Source organism: Podarcis muralis, chromosome 3 (assembly GCF_964188315.1).
Source record: "Podarcis muralis chromosome 3, rPodMur119.hap1.1, whole genome shotgun sequence".
Lineage (NCBI taxonomy): Eukaryota > Metazoa > Chordata > Lepidosauria > Squamata > Lacertidae > Podarcis > Podarcis muralis.
The window spans coordinates 86,923,865-86,945,042 of NC_135657.1; the positions used below are offsets into that span (position 1 = coordinate 86,923,865).

The following is a 21,178-nucleotide window of genomic DNA, read 5'->3' on the forward strand; positions in this document are numbered from 1 at the left end:
CCCCTTCAATGCAGTCCCCTTCATTTAAAGAAGCCTGTGCAGCCTATTCCACAGTGACATTTTGCTGCATGGTTGTGGAGAAGGAGAAGCTGGAAGGGAATCAGCCTCAGACTCCAGCGGTGATGGTAGACCACAATAGTCTATGTGTTGGTAACCCCAAGGCTGCCCTTGGGCTTGGTCTGGAAGCTCCAGCTGGTGAAGTGTGTGTCAGCAAGACTTCTAATGGGGGCACATAACTGCCAACATGGGACACCGTTGTTAAAACAGTTGCACTGGTTGACCATCTACTACTGAGCCAGATTCAAGGTCCTTGCATTAATTTACAAGACAACTTAGGTCCAGGATAACATAGGGACGGCCTGAACCCTTATATCCCACCTCAGTCACTGAGATCATCTGGAGGAGCATAGCTGGTTGTTCCATGAATTGATCAGGCTCATGTGACATCAACATGAAACCAAGCCTTCAGGGTTATGGGGGATGTTCCTCCAATAGAGATTCAGCAGGCACCGTCTGTATTGACTTTCAAGTGTTTGCCGCCATGCTTAAGCAGACAATTAAGAATAAAGCTTTTCTGTAATAGTCAGCTGGTAATGATTTTTTATTTTATTTAATTTTTTTGCTTTAGTCTTATTGCATTTTAATGGTTGCGAACCACATTGATTTTTTTAAAAAAATGAAATTGTGGTATAGAAATATTTTTAAAATATAAATAAATAAAACAAGAACCACATCTGCAGGCTGGCACAATGAAGAAGTGCTATATGTGTGCTGAGGGCTCATTCTCAAGTGGGGCAACTGGTGCATCAACTGAATCAGAGTCCTGCTCAGTCGGACACTGGGCCCCTCAGGCAGATGGGATGTCAGAAATGGCCTAAGCTGTCCTTGCATTTATTTTATTTTTTAAAAAAACCCAAATCAAATTGTTTCAGCATTCCTTTGTTGGTTTTTTTCCTTCTTCTTACTAACAGCAAGTTGTAAAGGGAGCCTTCATCAGCATATATATGGCACTGAAGCCTATTGAGTGTAATCATGACTATTATTGTTCTTCTCTAAGAGAAAAGGGATAGAGCTCCACATGAGTTTTTAAAATGCAGAGGTTCATTTTCTTGCAAGGCGAATAAGACATGTTTGTTCCATGGCAGATATTTGCATGGGTAGAAAGGCACTGTGTTGCACAAGGCAGTGCTTTTTTCTGGGGGGTACTCAAGGGTATGCAGTACCAGTACCTTTTTTTCAAATGTTAAAAGTGAGCACCTTCCCTTCCTTCCTTCCTTCCTTCCTTCCTTCCTTCCTTTAAGAAATGGCACAAGTTAATAACAACATCCTCAGTGCCTTAGCACTCTGCCATCTCCCAAAGTCTTTGGGCTGCTCTCGGTTATGACAAAGTGAATTCTAAAGAGGGTTTATTCATAACTGTTGCTTTTCTTTGCCCAAGAGCCCCTTATGGGCTCCACTGAAAGTAGTTCTGGGTGTTAACCACACTTTATTGTTGGCATAGCATGCCACATTAGAGGACATTTCAACTTTGTGAGGATAAACACAGCCATAACTCTCAGCACGTCATGCAGCACAGACTTCTCTGACAGAATAAAACATAGGTTCCTTGTAATTCTGGGTTCTTGTGTAGAACCAAAGGTGAGGAGTATTATATCCAAATAGCACTGTGTTTGGAAACATAGCAACTAAGGATCATTCCAGTACTTTTATTCCAGCTAGCTGAGCCAACATGGCTATAAGTACATTCTGTTCTAAAGCAAGAGGCTATGCAGAAAGCAACCCAAGAATTCAAGTATAAGCCATAAATAAAGGGGGAAAGGGGGCATGTTCCAAATTGATTTGTGTGGACTTCTGAAAAGTGGAGCCACAAAAACCATACTTTGCACCAATGGTTGTTTGAGCAGCTGTGAAATATGTATTTTCAATGCCCATCTGAGAATGTTAGAAAGAATGTGGATTTCTGTGCACTTTTTTGGCATTTTGTGTCTCTTTAAATTTATTTGTATGTGTGTGAGAAAGAAAGAGAGACAGAGATCTGTATTTTTGCGATCTGGAGATGGAATAGCTGGTTTTTTGCTCAAGTGCTGCATTCATCTTTGTGTGGCTCCCTTTACAGCTACAACTAGCCTAAAAGGTGGGGGGGGTGGGATATTGATGCTGCAGCATTTAGTGTGCAATCCTGTGCATGTCTACTCAGATGCAGCCCAACTGACTTAAATGGGACTTACTCCCAGATAAGAGACTTTCAGATCTAGTCAACCAGTTAGAATAATCAGTGTGACAGTCTTTGATCAATCAAAAAGTGCCTCCAGTCTTATTTTTTAGTGCTAATTCTTTTAATGCATAATACTTAGAAAAAGCACCATATTAGAAGAGGTATTTCACACATGGGAGAATTGTTTCACTCAAATGCAAATATTTTTCAGTGTAGGCTGCTATCCTATGCTTACTCACCTGAAGTCACATCCAGGAGGACTCACTTCTGCGTAAACTTGCATAGGGTTATACTGCTAATGGATTCACTGTGCAGGAGTAAGTCCTGTTGAGTTCAATAGAGCCTACTTACTCTATAGTAAGTGTGCTGAGGTCCGCACTGCACAGCATGCAATTAACTGAATAAGATTTCCTTTACCATCTGAGAGCCCTAAAGCCACTCTGGAATACTATGAAAGTTTGAGGAAAATATGGGTTGTATTCAACATAGCACGAAGGATATTATTCCTGCAAGCATTTATGCTTTCCTGACAGAAGAATCTCCCCTCTCCCTTCCCTGTGAGCTGTTCTGTAGGGTCTCCCAACCCTCTGGAGAAGGTATTGGGGTTTTTTTTGGGGGGGGGGGGAGTCCAGTTTCCCTAGTGGTAATAATTATGCTGACTAGAGCAACATTTTATTCAAATGCAGTCCTTTGCTGCTTTCAGTCATGTATCCATAAAAAAGCAATAATGACATGTGGTCACAGCTACAGGTATTCTATTCATTGGTAACACTAGGATTACAAAGAAAGAGATGATATGTAAATGTGATCAGAAATGTTTTTATGGTCTAATTGAAAAAGTCTTGATAATGCACTTCAGGAAAAGAGGTGTTAAAACATTTAAAAGTAGAATTCTGTGATCTGATAAGAGGGTGGATGTTATATATCACTGTAGACCTATTTTGGTCTTATTTCTGTATATTTATTTTTTTATTCAGATATTTTGCTTAATAATATCAAATGCAACCAATATTTCTGTGGCATTCTGTAGTGCTTCTTTATCCTGGGAGCTATTTACTTCCCTGGACTTTGATGAACAGTTTAAAGTGCAGATGAAAAGCTTTGATGAACCTGTTGTACCATTATGAACCCGTCCTTTCCCAGGACCTCTTCTGCTCTGAAATAATAATATTCATAAGCATGTTTGCAACTACTACTCAATCAAACTGGTTCAGAAGCTAGTTAAAATGATCGAGAGAAAAGCACTTGTTTAGTACACATAGGCCCCACTCCCTATTTGCATATGATCTGCAAAGAGACTGCAAAAATTATGAATTGTTTACTAAAGACTGATTGCTGACTTGGCACATGTAGACTATTTCCTGCCCTTGTTTGTGTTGTGTGATTGCTCAAGTCATCTCATTAACATGGTGGCCTTTCTCTTCCATCACTGAAAACATGGATGAAACGTCTACAGATTTGAAGGGGGAAGAGGATAGCCAAAGACACTTAACAAATGGAGCATGGCAACACTTGCAGCACAAGCCTCTCCCTAAACATGTCCATAAGGATATTCTTCATGCTGCCCAACATAAATAAGTTGGAGATGTCACTGAGGATTTTTTGTTTTGTTTTGTTTTGTTTGCCTGAAGCATTGTAATATTTTGTGGCATTTTACCTTCTTCAGAACCACTAAAATCTTGCTTTTGTGTAAACGGAAACTGTTCTGTGCTTTGCCTCTGGTTCTATGTAGAACCAAAATTTGTTTGTGCACAACCATGGTTTTACTGCTGAGGCTTAGATCCACAGGCTTCCACTGAAGGAGTGCGATAGAGAGTTGTACAATATAACTCAAGACAGGTTGAGGTTGTTATTTAAGCAACAACAGCAACCAATCATTGGTAGTTTACATTTTATTTTCACTTCTTAAAGGTCTTAGTAAAAGGGAATATTTGATTTAATGTCAGTCATTCGAATTTAAAGCACGCACACAAACACAAAGTCTTTTGTGAAGCCATTCTATTTTGCATCATACTCATTTTCCCTCTAAAATTTAGTATAATCTGACATACACTGTGGGCCCACCAAGCAGAAGACACAAAATACCAGCCACATATTTCTAGCCTGCTGCGAACATCACAATCTCTTCCCCCTTCCCTCATTTTTGTAGTCCAGGAGAGAACAAAAACAGTACCATTGTGATGGAGTCTAGTGAGCTTGAGAGTTTAACTTTTAGTGTAGATCTCATGAATGCCAACATAGTATGCCAGCACCGTATATAGTGCTATCTGCAGGTTAGGAACACAGCAACACCCCTTCCCTTGGTTCATTTAGCTGAGTCTGAACTCACTGGCAGCAGCTCTCCAGGGTTTTCGGGTAGGGATTTTTCTCATTCCTACCTGGAGATGCCAAGGATTTAACCTGAGACATTCTGCAGGCAAGGCTGGTGGTCTGCCATGGATCTATGGCCCTTTTTCACAGGTGGAGAGGGCCCATGAGCCTGGTGTCTCTGGTGGGCTCTTTGCTGCTGCTGCTAACACCAAATTCAGCCCTTCTTTGCCTTTGGCCCCACTCCACACCATCACCCAGTGTGAGAGGGTATGGTGGGCAGATGCTGCTCCTTCTCCTTGCCTGAGTAGGGCAGGAGAACAGGCAGTAGTAGCAAGGAAGAAGGGGATCAGGAAACTCCGGAGGCCTATGGTGCATCCCTTGCTGGGGGGGTGTCTCCACACATTACCAATGATGCCTACCTGTGATGTTGCTGTGACTATAGCCTCCTGACCTCTAGAACATTTAGGCATGGCAACTAAGTATGGCACCAAATGCAAGGAGCCCTGCATGGCTAAGTTTCCCCTCCCCAAGCTGTGCCTTCTTCAGACAGTGGCAGTCACTGCTACCAGCTATGTTGATGACCACCAGTTAATGGTCTTTAAAAGATGATTAGATAAATTCATGGTTAAGTTTTTTGTTTTGTTTTGTTTTTTACTCCAGTGATTTTATTAGACCTTTCAGTGGCAGCCAATCCAGGTTGTTTTTAGATCAGCCTGGGAGCTGGCTGTTTCCATGGCTTCCACAGCGTTTAGTATCAGATTTTCTGTAGGTGTGTTGAAAATGGGTAGGGTGTTTAGTTTGAATTTCTGCATGTAGGAGTTCCAAAATGCCCAACTGGCTTTATTTTGTTAAGTCAGCTTTTTATTCAGTTTCTATCCAGTTTCTTAATGACAACTGGGAGTAAGAGTTAATAATAGTTTTTTTTAAAAAAAAAAACACTCCACTGAATAATAAAAACAAAACATGTGTGAACCAGCTAAGATAAAAACTCTCCTGCTAAAAAGAGGAGGGCAGGCTTATAGGGCTACTCCTATATTTGCAGTTTTTGTGTTCTCTGGTTTTAAGCAAAGTGCTATTTTCTCTTCTGTTTCCATTTGTAATCTACTCAAGTAGAAGCAGCCAGATTTTTGAACATTTAATGTACTGTGAAATTCTGCTCAGTGCTACTTGGGTGACTACAATCCATATATGCTTTTATCAAGCACCTTTCGTGTCCTCCTGTGATATGGGGTGCAGGGAAATTAAAATGTCAAAATAAAAAATTCGTTGTTCAAATAGTCATGAAGCGTGAGCCAGAAAGCCACTACTTCACATCTCATATCAGTCATAAACTCAGAAGGTGGTTTTAGGCAAATCCGGCTTCTGCTGCCATTTGCAATCATAAAAATGAACTACCTTACAGGGCTGTTGTAAGTATTACTTAAATAAAGTATGTGAAAAAACTTTCATAGTATAATACCAACAATAAAAGCAGTGAAATTTCATATTGGAAAAGTCACACAAAATATTCACCTCATGTAAAATCTTTCCAAGGGTTTCAGTTTTCAGAACAATTGTCCACAAACACTAAGGGAAATTCCTTCTTTTTTCTTTTTTTTTACATACTCAAAAACTGTAGCAGTTGATCCCATAGAAAAACCACGTAGCTATCCTTCTGAAATTTGGGGAGATTGATGCCCTCAGAAGAGGCAACATTGCCTGAAATCTTCCTCCAATTCCACCCCCAGACTTTAAAAAGTTATGGACATTTCCTTTTAAAAAAGAACATCCATGTCTGCACATTTCATCAAAAGAAAGAAGACTAGCTAATTTTCATTAATTCCCAGTAGTGGAGAAATGAAGCAGCCTTGCATGAACCCTTAGAAGAAGAAGAAGAAGAAGAAGAGTTTGGATTTGTTATCCCGCCTTTCACTCCCTTTAAGGAGTCTCAAAGCGGCTAACATTCTCCTTTCCCTTCCTCCCCCACAACAAACACCCTGTGAGGTGAGTGGGGCTGAGAGACTTCAAAGAAGTGTGACTGGCCCACGGTCACCCAGCAGCTGCATGTGGAGGAGCGGAGACGCGAACCCGGTTCTCCAGATTACGAGACTACCGTTCTTAACCACTACACAACACTGGCTCTCATTTGGTTAGCTGAACTGGGCAGCCTATGAAGCACCTCAAACCAGTCAAACTGCTTCCCAATACACCAAATCAGGGTCCAAACAATATATTGAAGTCTGTGCACACCTCTATATCTGACATAAGTCAATATTGTCCTGGGCAAATGGACTTATCCATGCACCATTTAGCTGTTTTCCAGTGTTCCAATTGCTTTGTTCCAGATATTTGTTTTCCTTGCTCCAAGCTACCAACTGAGAGTGCTATGTAAAAGGTTAGAGGAAATGCTAAGGGTTTTGATATGTAGAACAATAAACTCAAGGGCTTGTTGAGGACAATTTAGAGAGCGATTAGATGCTACTAGAGGGCAGGGCTTGTCAACCTTAGACGCTGTGCAGAAGGAGAAATTGCAGCAGGTGAAGCTTGTAATTGCATAGTCCTACAGGGCTGAGAAAACCTACTGAAATTCCCTCTTCTGAACAACTATTATGGCACAGAAGCCTTTGAACTTATTGGAGCTCTTTTCTTCTTGCTTTGATGCTTGAGGGGAGCTGAGACTGCCATTTGATTCCAATGTATACATTGGGTGATGGCTTCAATGATGTGAGATCTGAAAGCACAAGGATGTGTCACTTACATTTGGTTGGTTTGTTAAATACCAGAAATACTTTCATTGTGAAATAAGGGGGCAGTTGTTCCATTTGTGAAATAAGTAGTGCCTTTTTTAACATGAAATGTGCCAAGGGAGCCATGCTGAAATAGAGTGGCATGCAAAACAGTGGCAGTAATTGAGTGCAGAGAAATTTATTGCAAGAATGTCTGGCACCCCATGTTTTGAGCTATAGCTCTTCACTGGGGTACTGCTCCAACAAAAGATTAGTGTGTGAATCTCAAAGCATAAGAATCACAAATACAGAATACAATATAGAGCAATTATTCAAAAGAACTGAAGTATCATTCATTATCTTCTCAGATCTATAGGAAGAATAAAATAGACCTTCAGTAGGTGCATTTTGTAGTGTGGGTGACAAAGAGCTGTATGTAGCTCAAAACCTCTCTTGGTTTTGTATATTTTTGTAATAAACCTGCCTTAGCATGTAAATATCAGCTATGGGCTGGATCCAGAGTAATCCAGTTGTGGACAAGCTAAAAACAGCCTCACCATTTCATTGCGGTTTTCACAGCTGGTGAGCTGGAGACTCAGAGAACAGCTGTGCAGGCACAACTTAGTAGTGAGCAGTGCGGGTAGCATCTACACTGTGTAGGGATCATAGGAGCCAACTCTCAAGGGCCAATGTCCCTTCAGCCCCCACAATAAAATATTAGAGGGGTCCAGTCCCCACCCCAAGTTGATGGCATAGCCATTCAAATAGTGTGTGTGTAACTGATCATCTTGTGATTGATTATGTAGGGTGGTGCTTACCTGCTCCTCCCCATTTGTTTGAGTTAGCACCCCTGCTAGGGATTGCAGTTGTAGGCGGGTTGCAGAAAGTGAAGGAAAGTTGTTGTCCACAGTTTCTGCATTAGTATTTTCCCCATCACATTTTGGCTAGCTCTGAAAGCATGAGTACAGTTTCCCTATCTGTCCTTAGGTATTTTCTCTAAGTTTGTCCTCAGTTTGCCCTTACATGGGGCCTTATAAAGTTATCTGGTTGGAGAACAGGGAGTGGCATTTAAACCATAATGCTGTGTAATTGAATTTGGAACAAAAAGGAACTTGCCTCTGTGTTGCCCTGCTCCGGACTCTTGGCATTGCTGCTATAAAAATTGCCATCAGTGCTCATGTTAGAACCAAATGTTCTGAAATCTGTGAACTCCTTTGAAGCCTGAAAGTAAGACATGCCCTCAAAAGGCAGTCAAATTTCAGTGTCACATATTGAAAAGGATTCAGTTAAATTCAGGAAAAAAATTATTTATGCATATGTATACCTCACACATAGTGGGATTTTCAAAGATCATAGGAATGAAATGTATGAGGAAATGCATTGATACATATTTTCAGAACAAGAAATGTTCTTTCTATTTTGTTATCTTTCAGCATCCCTTGAACATTCTTTGTGAAAAGATCTAAATAATTCTAATTCTATGTAGTTCTTCCTGTGAAATGAGAATATTTCTCTGCTTGAATAAACTGTTAAAACGATCATGACTGGCCCTCTGACCAACTGATTGTTTAACTCAGTGGTGTCAGGTCTGAAGATGTGCCTGACTATATATGTGGCCAGGTCAGTGGTTTCACTGGTGTTATCAATTTGACATTTTACAAAAAGAAAAAGGAAACACATTGCTCACATTGGTCAATATCTGCAGTTGCTCAGTTTTCTTGCATGTGATTAATGGAGAATTCAGTACCAAAGGAACCCTATTGCGTTCACCTATTGTGTGCAAACACCAGGAACAGGCAGCTCAGGGCAGGTAGTCCAAGGATGTTACAAAGAGTGCTGCCATCACTGCTGCATAATAGGCAGTAATCAGAAGGTACCATTCTTCCGCATCATTGAATCTCTCTGCTTGTAAAACAATCCACTTGCTTATTTCTGCCTGTTTTTCAGCGTTGAATGCACAGGAACTTTGCCAACAAAACCTTCAGAGTCCTAGATTCTATTTCTTTGCCTCAGTGATAGGTAATCAACTAGTGTACATTCTTAATTTCTCCCCCCCTCCTCAACAGATTCTAGCTATATCCAATACCAAGGGAATTCTTACATGGAATTTGAGGGTTTTCGTTTGCAACCACAAAACAACATCAGTTTAGAATTCCAGACCTTCAGCTTCGAAGGAACCATTCTTTATATTGAACAGAACCCAAGAACAGTGGGGCATTTTGTTATTCAACTTTCTGTCAAACATGGGGCCTTACAGGTAAGGTTCAAATTATTGTTTAAAGTACAGTTTGAGCTTCCCCACACCACACCACCAGCAGCTAATACATTTGGGTACCCATGGATGTTATTAAGTGTTTAGAAACGGTTCTTTTAAAATGATGGTGGTGGCGGTGATGTCACTGTTTAAATTGCCCCCTTTCCGAATCCTGTTAAAAGCGGTAATTATGACACCTGGGGATAATATTCATGCATGATAGGGGAGGGAAGCTATGTGGGGATTGATAACAACAGTTCACATGAAAAATGTACAGGAATAGAATGTGGCAGAAGAATGTGGCCCTGCTTCATGATCGGTAGTTCATGGACTCTCAGATGAAAACAAAATACCAGTAATATACTGAGTTAACCTATTAGGTACATCATAAATATATTAAAGCCCTCAATATCCCATTTATTCAAAGGTTTAATAAAAAGTACACCCACCTGGTTCTAATGACCCCCCCCCCAAAAGCCCATCTTGAGTGCCTTAATGGAACTATCATTTTCCGGACTCCCTTATAGGGGAACCAAGATGGACAAACTGGTTTCCATTTCTAGTGTGGACTTGCCTATGACTGTCTGGCATTACCCAATCTGGTGCTCTCTGGGACATTTTGGATTACACCTGGATGGCACCAGTTTGGCCTAATTGATCTTGTAATAAAGGGTTTTTTTGAATTTTTTGAATTTGAAGTGTACAGAAATGTACACTTTTGTCATATCATATACACATTTATTTCTTCCTGCACATAATCCACTAAAGGTACTTGCTTTAAAATTATCTTGTTGTGCAGCAGTAGCTATAGCAGTATTCATTTGCAGTATATTTTTATTGCACAGTAAATGGGTAAAATTTCCTGTTTTCCTGGATTGAGACTAAAAATTATGTCCTCTCCTAGTTCATACGTATAAGAACTGCTCATTGTCTTTACATTTATAATGAAAAGATTAATAAAGAAATAAGCCCATGTAGTTGCGGAGATGTGGCTGTTCCAGCAAATTTTGATTGAGGGAAATTTTGTATCAGAAAACTTTCAGGTGCCACAGCAAAGAAAGCTAAATACTTTGACACTGCTAAGCTCGCCTGATATTAAAGTTGCCATCCATTCATTGTAACCCATGAAGTTATTCCTGTGGGAAAATAAACCCCTAGAAAAATGTCTGCCTCATGTCACTGTGCAGATGTTAAAAAAAGAGTGTGCAGTACTGAAAAACACATAAAACCTACGGGAAGCTCCCAGTGTAATTTGTGTCTGTATGAGAAGAATCGTGGCTTCCACAAGCACTGTGTGAAGGAAGAGCCTTCAGTCCCCAGATCCTATTTCAGAGCACTTGTGATTTACTTATTGGCACACAGACGAATAGATCAGCTCCTGCTTTTCATTAATTCACATTAATGGATACCACAGAGTGCAATTAAAGGCAGGATTCTACACAGCACGCATTGCCCAATGATGCTTTCCCATTTGCACAATGGAGCTTCTGCTTTCTCCTTTCCCAACCAACTGGAGCAGATTTCGAGGGCATGCAGTGGGAGCTGCAGAGGGGAGGAAAAGGAGAAGGCAGATGCCCACTTGTGCTATGTTCGCTCTCACCCAATACATACAAATAAGCTATACACCACACAGGTATATAAAGTGTGGATTAGCAAGGACACTGACTTTCAGCGCCGTTAATGCCAAAGGTAATAGTCTATGAAAGGATCATCAGAAGATGAAGTTGATTTACTCATTCCTAATCTTATTTGCAGCAAAGGAATATTATTCATGGATTTCCTATTCAGTTACTGGCTTAGATATCTAATAGCAATATTTATGTTTTGATCAAAGTTTTTTGGTGCTAGCTGGCATGGCCCCGAGTTGCATATGCACAGGAATCGTCCTTCTCTGTCCATTAAAAATGTGAACTTCAGTGTGCATACAAGCATCTGCCACTGAATGCACAGTGTGGTTTTGCCTTCGCAGATGAACAGGAAAAACCCCTGCATGCATATCTGCCATGGGGAAGGGAAGCATTTCCTCTTGTGTCCTGATTTCACTCATTTGTGTTTCAGCTTTTAAAAATTACTGATGCTTTGCAATTACAATAAATTATCTCCCCTCCCCGCTTCCTTTATTCAGTACCAATTTGTATGCGACAGCATAGGAGAAATTAGAAACATCAGTACTAATGTGAGAGTGGATGATGGACAGAAATACAGAGTGCGTGTTAGGTAAGTCTATTCACTTATTTCTTTGTTTTGCCATTCACAGTGTCTGAGTTTGTCATAGAGGATAATGGGCCAATTGATCAGTTCAGTCTGCAAGGTTATCCTGGTTCACACCCTGAGATGCAGACCTAACATTAATGAAGTCAATTGAAACTTGACCTCGACTTCAGCGAAGTGCAATACCAATTATCATGGGAACGATGTAATTAATTAAGACTTGTGACTTGTTCCCATCCCAGAAGGATCACAGCAAGAAACAGTTATTTTCAAAGAAACAATATCCAGCTTGGAGGCTTATTTATAACCTTCAGTGGCCACTGGCTGTTCCAAATAAATGGGCAGTTGATTTGCAAGAGTTTTACAGCCATAACTAGGATTTCCATCCAAACCAGCAGTGGGGAACCTGTTGCCCTTCAGATGGCTTTGGACTCCACCCCCAAGTGCTGCAGCCAGCATGACCAAAGTTCAGGGGTGATGGGAATCACAGCCCAGGAATATCTGGAGGGACACAGGTTCCCTACACCTAATCTAAACTATTGTGAGAATCCAGTAGTTTTACTTACCATTAGCCATTGTTCAAGTTGATGCAGGACACTGAACTGGGGTTAAAATATAAAGCCAACAATGGAAGAAAGGGACAATGTGCAGCACAGAGGAGAACAGGGGAGCAGAGGAAGCAAATGTGCTGGCTCCTGATGCACTAGCATTATGCTTGCACCTGATGCCCCTTCCCCACAATTAAGCACATGGTGTCATCTTATTTATTAACCTGGGACAGTATGGTACAGTGAATTCCAATGGAGCAGAATACTTAAAAATTCAATAAGCAAGTTAACTGAGCAATAAGATGTGGCAGGAGCGTATTGTTCATTTTTAAAAATGGCAGTTTTGGTGCTTTAAGACTGAGACCATAAGGCCATGTGCCTTTCTCCACCACTGCTTATCATTAGTAGACACTATCACACACCATGAAGTTTCTTATTGGAATTATAAAATGTTAATTTTGAGAGAAAGCGTGCAGGGCAGATAGAGCTAACAGCTTTTAAAGGTAAGGCATGAACTCTGTCTGGTTAGATTAAAGCCATCTCTACTAGTTTCAAAATGCTAATGTTGATACTAATGGGTTCCATTCAAAAGAATGAAAAAAGCTTATGCTTTTCTTTAGAAATTTGCTGCTTGTGTACTAATGCGCATCTCATCCTTGCGGTTGCAATGGCATTTAACACTCTGCTTAGGGGCAAATCTCACTTTCTACTTATGTGCCCCCAAACCATGGCTCCTCATACATCCTGGCACCAGGTAAAGGCAACTATCTTCCTCCAGGCCTTTGAGTAGGCTTAGTGACTATTTGAGAAAGCAACAACAGACAGATGAGTCAATGCTATGTGTTAATTGTGGTTTGTTTTTTCCTGCATTATTGCTACCCACCCCAGGATCAGGTGAAATATAAGTGTTACACAGTTTCTAAAGAATAAAAAGGATATAAGTGAATGGTTATCTCCCACAGTACAATTATGGATACCTAGTTAGGAAAAATCCTCTCTGAAAGACATGCAGGCCTTTGATTATTGGGCTCATTCATTGTCATGTGATAGCGAAAATGACCAAAAGGACCTACTATGGGTGTGTGTTTCTAACCATTCATCTGAGCACAAAATCCAGCAAGCTCATGTTCTGGCAAATGCACATACAAAAAAACTAAGTTAACTGGATTGAAACCAATCAACTCTCTCTGAATAGTGCAAAGTCATTCTTAAGCAGGCTATGGACTCAGCCACTGGTCAGTCAGACATTCAGTCCTCCCAAATATCAAAAATGTGTTTCCCAGCTAACTGAAATGGATGGGATGACATAGGTTTGCCAACTGAAAATGGTAGCCTTCACATGCTTACAATGTGTAGCTATGGAAACATGGTGGGGAGGGCGGAGGTGGCCCTTCCATGAGGTTGGGAAGAAGCAGCTGCCTCAGGCGGCAGACGTGCAAGAGACAGCACTCTGCCTGCCCATCCCTCCACTCCTGCTACTGGTGAAATGCCCCCTTTTACCGGGAGTGTTCCGGCAGGCTACTTTGCTGCTCGTCTTCAATGCCCCTGGGATGGAGAAGGTGAAAAAGCCATGGTCCAACTGGTTTCATACATCTGAACATGGAAAAACAGTTTAAAACTTGTAGACCGTACTTGATGCTCAGGAAACATATATATACAGCACTTCGAATTGTTCAGAATGTTCCACTTGCGTTGCCTGGGTAATGTTTTTAACAGCACAGTAAGGGAGGTCCGTATTTTTTCATTCACACAATGCAGATGGGACAGGGAGAGAGAGGTTTGCCTGAGGCCAGCTGGTTAGGTTGTGACAGAGCTGAGATTTGAACAGGGGCACCCCAGATCTGCAGCTCACTCACTTAGTCACTATGCTAGACTAGTCTCATGACATCCATGTAATGCAGTGGATTGATGCATAATTAGACTGATAAGTGTAATTAATTTGGAGTCTTTCTCTAATTAAGCAATGGTTTAAATGGATTGACGTAGAAGGTAAATAAATGAAAGCTAATATATTCTGGGTGTGCATCAAGATCAAATGGGAGCAATCAAGGAAGACGGTTAACTGGCTTTTAAAAAAAGAAAGAAAGAAAGAAAGACTGCTCAGAGCAGCTGGTTCTTTCAGATTATAGTACAAGAAGAAAACTTCTGCTACAAGGTATTGCTTTTATGGCACACAGGAAAATTATGGCACATTATTCAATTTGATGTGGCATTATCATGTATGAGAATTAAGCTGCAATATTATCTGGGCATTAAACAAGCTAATACCAAAAAGAAATTGCCGTGGAAGGGCCTTCAGAAAATCATGATAACCAAGTCACTTTATTCCCAATATATCTATTTCTATATTTTCAATTGACTTGATTAACCTGTGGAGTAAATTTTGGGAGTGTTATTTTGATCTTAGTCTTTTTTTCACAGATGAATGGATTAGCAGATGGGCTAATAACCTCACTTCCTGGGGGTAATGTCACACATTAGTAAATGTCATAAATACTTCATCCTCCAAGAATAGTTTCAAGTATCTTTTTATTGGGGGTTGGTGGTGAGTGTACGCAATAAAGGAATTGGATTTAATGGCACAAAACCCTCAAGCAAAGCCGTCATTTCACATTATGCTGATTCCCTGAAACTACCCAGTCCTTTTTTTTAGAAGTCTTGACAACACACCAGCAACAATGAATTCAGGGTTAAAGGTAAAGGGACCCCTGACATTAGGTCCAGTCGCGGGCGACTCTGGGGTTGCAGCGCTCATCTCGCTTTATTGGCCGAGGGAGCCAGCGTACAGTTTCCGGGTCGTGTGGCCAGCATGACTAAGCTGCTTCTGGCGAACCAGAGCAGCGCACAGAAACACTGTTTACCTTCCCGCCAGAGCGGTACCTATTTATCTACTTGCACTTTGTGCTTTCGAACTGCTAGGTTGGCAGGAGCTGGGACCAAGCAACGGGAGCTCACCCCGTTGTGGGGATTTGAACCGTCGACCTTCTGATCGGCAAGCCCTAGGCTCTGTGATTTAACCAGCAACAATGAATTCAGGGTTACCAGAGACAAATAACCATACAGATTGATTTGGGAAACAATGTAAATCCCCTCACCCTGTCACGGTGATTATCAAAATAATGTTACCTGATGTATAGCTCGCAAATCTTGATGCTCCTGGGAACATTTTTCCACCGCCAATTACTTTTTTTTTTTTGCCAATAAATTTTTATTAGTTTTCCATACAATTGTACATTTTTATCCAAATTTTAACAAATCATCTCTTTTTGAACTTCCTTCAGCGTCTCTGACAATCATCCATATTTATATCTTTAATACGCATTCCCTTCATTCGTATTGCCATTAAACTTCCCTTCTCCTTCTATTTCTTATTAACAATACTTCTTTGTTTTTACAGTGCCTCCTGAAATCCCACTAGCGTTGTTTTCACGTCACACACATTTTTCAGATAATCTACAAACTTTCCCCAGTCTTCGATGAACTTTTGGTCTCCACCGCCAATTACATGACACATACATCCCAGTCCAGGTTGGCAGGCTATGCTGACACAGTTCCTTCAGTTCTTAGATTAACAGAATATATGAGCCCCATTCACACTTGCTTCCAGCACTGTCAAAGAGTTTACTTCCTTGGGATGTCTTCCTATGGCACTCCTCTAAGCATTTTGAGACAGGAATCATATTAGTGGGGTCAGGAGTGTGGTACTTTCAGAGTTCATCCTTGCCGGGTCGTGAAAGGGACCCCGCTGATCACTGTGTATCTGTAAATTCAGTCTATGATATATGTATTTACCTTAAGCCTTTTCTTAGTATATATCTTTGTGTATGTATTCAGTATACATGCATTTTAAAATCTCCACTATAGAGTGGAACCTTGGTTCTCAAATGACTTAGTTGACGAACAAATCAGCTCCCGAATGCCAAAAACCCAGAAGTAAGTGTTCAGGTTTTCGAACGTTTTTCAGAAGCTGGATGTCCAGTGCAGCTGTCGGCTATTGTTTCCGGGGCACCTGTGCCAATCAGAAGTTGAATGGACTTCCGGAACGGATTATGTTCAAGAACCAAGGTACCACTGTATAGGGATTTCAGGCAATGCAGAATAAGATATGATGATAGCCTTGATCCTTGAAAACAGTGACAAATTGCACACCCAATACAGTAGGTGAGGATCTCCCTGACTGACCAGAAGTTCAGCGGTTATCGCCTTTGACAGTGCTCATCTTACATGATAGATTATGTAAAGGCTTGTGAGGGGAGCAGAATACAGTTTTATCCTTTTTATCCTACTAAGCCTGATTCAGAGTAGACTGATTGAAATTAATGAACCTAAGTTAACCCTGTCTATTAATTTAAATGGGTCTATTCTCAGTAGGTAAAGATAAAGGACCTCTGGACAGTTGCGGAGCTTCATGCTCTGGCACCGAGGGATGGAGAGCAGGCAAGGGCGGGGGCTGGCGTGCATCCCGGGGGCATGGCATGCCACCCACAGGGGCGTGGCCTGCATCCTAGGTGAGTGGCATGCCGTCTGCAGGGGCAGCCACAATGGCACCCCACCGGGATCGTGCTGCCTGGGGTGGTGCGCTCCCCCCGCACTCCTCTTCCTCCGCCAGTGCCCCTGGAGGGTTAAGTCTTGTTGCTGTTTGTTGTTGTTTAGTCATTTAGTCATGTCCGACTCTTCATGACCCCATGGACCAGAGCACGCCCTTAACTATGGTGTGCAGTGCTCATTTAGCTTCAGGCCGGGGGAGCCAGCATTTGTCAGCAAACAGCTTTTGGGGCCATGTGGCCAGCATGACTAAACTGCTTCTAGCCCAATCGGACACCATGACGAGTGTCAGAGCGCATGGAAACACTGTTTACCTTCCCGCCACAGTAGTACCTATTTATCTGCTTGTGCTGGTGTGCTTTCGAACTGCTGGGTTGGCAGTAGGAACACCACTGGCTACAACCTCAAACACACTTGACACCAGACAAATTTGAGGACTGGTCAGATCAATACTGTGGCCCCTGGGACACCTTCCCGGGACCCAGGCCTTAAAAATAATGCATCTCAGTATTATTCAGTTCCACACTTTCTGTCCAGCAACTCCCACACTCTTGTTTTCTTATACTATATGGTTCCAAAAATAGTCTTTATAAAGAGTTGTAGGGATTCATTAGAAGAAACCCCTGTGTGTGGAGTGCTTTTTATTATCATTATAATATCCCATAAGTAATTATTGGGAAAGTTCATTTGAGTTGAGGAAGAACAAGCAATTGCTATTTCTACAAACTTAATTGAACAAGATGTAGGTAATTACATTTAATTGATCATAATGGAGTTAATAACAACCTAATAATGCCAATTAGTTGATACTATCCATTGTTTTATCGCCTTTCGAAGATAAAAGCTTAATGAGGCTATTATGCTATATTTTGACACAAATCACGTAATAGATCTTTTACAAATTGGGAGCATCAAAAGAGGAGTTTAGGCCTGAAGATTCAATATCATCATCAGAACAAATCTTTAGGCTAGCATATATATTTTCTCTGGTTCAGGATTTATCATTGAGAATTAACTCACTTCTGGAATATTTCTGTCATAGTTTCAAACTTTAGGATCAATAATTCATTTCTATTATAATTAAAGTTCTGCCACTACTAATAATGATTAATATGCAAAATTCTGAAATTTTTATTTCATTCAAGAATTTCAGTTACAGATTTATCCTTAAATGTTCATCTTCAGTTAGGTTTCATTTTGTCATTTATAGCAAATTACACTACCTTGGATCAGAATGCACAGTAATGTCACTTCTTAGTTTTCTCAAAGTTCTTTTTAATGGACAAAAGAGTATTGTCACTATCCTCAAAACAAAAAAATTCCTTCCAGTAGCACCTTAAAGACCAACTAAGTTAGTTCTTGGTATGAGCTTTTGTGTGCATGCACACTTCTTCAGATACACTGAAACAGAAGTTGCCAGATCCTTCTATATAGTTAGAAGGTGGGGAGGGGTATTACTCAGAAGGGTGGTGGGAATGGGTGATTGGCAGATAGCTGTGATGAGCCTGTTGACGACTCTTAACGACTGCAATAGGTCTTACAGGAAAAAGCAATGGGTGAGAAGGTGAAAAATGGCTTTGTCGTGTATAATGGGATAAGAATCCAATGTCTTTGTTCAGACCAGGTCTCTCCATGGTTTTAAGTTTGGTAATGAGTTGCAATAACTGTCACTATCCTGTATGTTAACAGCAAGGACTCAGTTACATTAGTAAAGAAAAAGCATTTAATATATGTTACACCGCTGTGACACCAGATGGCGCTGTGGAGTTCCGTCTTTTGCCAACGTGATTTCCCACTTTGAGGTTTACGTCTTTTCCAGAAACACTTTTTTGATGTGTCTAGATCCAGCCTAAGTATGGATCCTTTTTTGCATTTACATCCCATTGAATTGAATGGGGCACTGCTACCTTAAACATAATAATAGTTTTTTAAAAAATTATTATTATTATTATTATTATTATTATTATTATTATTATTATTAATTTCAATGTCACTTTAAGTGCAAATAACTTTATTTGGTTTGGGACAACACTGTGTACTGGATAGTACTTCAAGAACATTAAGCTAACTTTGGTGGCAATAAATACTTGCTCTATTTGCCCATAGGCATAGTTGAGAATGCGAATGACCAAGAAAAGTGAGAAATAGTTGAACACAGGACCACTTTGGTGGATCATTGGTTTCCTTTTTATGGAGTCCAAATGATACTCTATTCCCAGCATGAGTAACATTTAACAAGCTTGGCAGTAAACGAGATCTGTTTGTTTCATTACCTTTTAAGCTATTTTGCCAGGCTATCCAAAAGATGTTTTCAGTCATTGCTGACAAATGTCACTCAACAATAGAAAGACACCACATGCAACAGTTTGGGGACACTTGCAAATGTACAAACGTTATTGTTGTGTTAAGTCACCCTTTATCCCTGTGGTTCATCAACTGATTGTCTGACCTTTCCATCCATCCAAATTTGAATGGCTTTGGGCACCAAATGCAGTTCTACACAGACCGAGCTCATCATCCAGGTTGCAATTAGCCAGCCAGTTTTTAATGATTATACTTGTGGAAGCACAAAGGATAAAATGACACAATTGCTACTGGGTTGGGCTGGGACATAATTACCAGCAGCTTAACCACCAGGGGCACTTGAATGATTGTGCATGCATTCTACATTTACAATTATGCAAAAATGGCAGGAGGGGGCAGAGAGAGAGAGAGAGAGAGAGAGAGAGAGAGAAGGAAAACCTGTCTTCTCACTTGACCTTTAAAACACCCTATGTGCTGATTGTAGAAAAAAGCATTTAGAAACCTTGATGGAATATTTATACAGTATATGTACTATCAGGCAATTGCGTTAGCGGCAAATGTTAAACAATAATATCTTAAGGTTGATATTTTAATTTAGCCAGTCCCTGGAAGATTCAATCAAGCACAATCAAATGGTGCACTCTTAACAAGCACAAGGTGAAAGCTGCTCACCAGCATGCTGAATTGCTAACAACTTGTCCTGCAAACATAAAACACCAGGAAGCTATTCCAGAATATTATTAGCTCATCGGCAAATGCATATATAACAGCTGTTATGGTGGGAAGTTATCATGCCAATGGCTGTGTCTTATATCAATTGGACGCCTGCAGCCAATGTCTGGCTGTCGATCCCAACCCTCCTAACACCGCGAAGCACATAATCAGTAGGATCTGTCTCCACTGAATATTCACCCTTTCACCCCCACATCGCCGTTTCCCTCCCTCTGTTTCTTATGGGTTGCTGCACACATACTGTACATTTGTCTCGCAAATTTCTTCTCCCTTTCCCTGCCTCTTTCTCCCAGCCATTTATTTCTCTGTCTTTTTTGTGTGTGTCACTGCCCCCTTCTCTCTGTCCATTCCTCTTCCCAGGCTGACCATGTACTGTTTGTGCACTGGGTTCAAGCAGCATAAAATGGCAATACCGATATGTTGAGGGTTATCAGTGCAACTTTAAGTCATTCAAACATTAAAATGCCAGAAGCTGGGGAAGAGCTTCTTGGGAGGATTGGTGCCTTATATCTCCTGATTCAAGGTGGCTTCAGCCAACTCGCATCTCTCTCTTTCTCCCCTTCCCTCCTGCCACAGCCAACTTGTTTCTCTGACCCTCTCTTCCCAAAACTACTATTTTTCAAGCGCACCTGCCCACTCCCTCTAGCTTCTCCAAGCTCTGATGGCTGTGTCTTTGAAAACACTGAAAAGACAGGGTTAGGCATCAAGAAACAATCATTTTGTGTTTTAGGGAAGAGGAAGAAAGGAATCACAATTCTGTTTTGTTTCAACAGTGTGGTGAGAGCCAGTGTGGTGTAGTGGTTAAGAGCGGTAGTCTCGTAATCTGGGAAACCGGGTTCGCGTCTCCGCTCCTCCACATGCAGCTGCTGGGTGACCTTGGGCCAGTCATACTTCTTTGAAGTCTCTCAGCCCCACTTACCTCACAGAGTGTTTGTTGTGGGGGAAGAAGGAAAAGGAGATTGTTAGCCGCTTTGAGACTCCTTAAAGGGAGTGAAAGGCGGGATATCAAATCCAAACTCTTCTTCTTCTTCTTCTTCTTCTTTTATATTTCATAGCTACATTATTTTCTCTCTCTCTTTTAACAATATCCACAGCAAGCACTGTCTTTCCTTCCTATTAGCCCGTAAAAGATCAAACAGATGTTGGACTAGAATGCACTTTATTAATCCATTCATTCAATCAGCAGCGTCCATGTGCAGGACGCTTTACAGAGACCAATTCTCTGGGTTAAGGGGCTTACAATTTGGCAAGGGAACTGGAGCTCTGTGCCAGAGGGTTCATGGAAAAGGTGAACTTTGAGTAGGAATTCAGAGGAGGACATGGAGGTGGCATGTGGGACAACAGGATGGAAAAG

The 21,178-nt window shown here is 41.0% G+C and overlaps 1 protein-coding gene across 1 annotated transcript in view; it reads left to right on the forward strand.

The window, feature by feature from the left end:
• The window catches only part of LOC114593851 (protein eyes shut homolog), a 466,323-nt gene that overhangs the window by 232,122 nt on the left and 213,023 nt on the right, over nucleotides 1-21,178 (forward strand). The window contains exons 19-20 of the mRNA XM_028722673.2: nucleotides 9,297-9,487; nucleotides 11,610-11,701. Coding sequence (XP_028578506.2) covers nucleotides 9,297-9,487; nucleotides 11,610-11,701 — 283 coding nt within the window. The remainder of the gene's footprint in view (nucleotides 1-9,296; nucleotides 9,488-11,609; nucleotides 11,702-21,178) is intronic.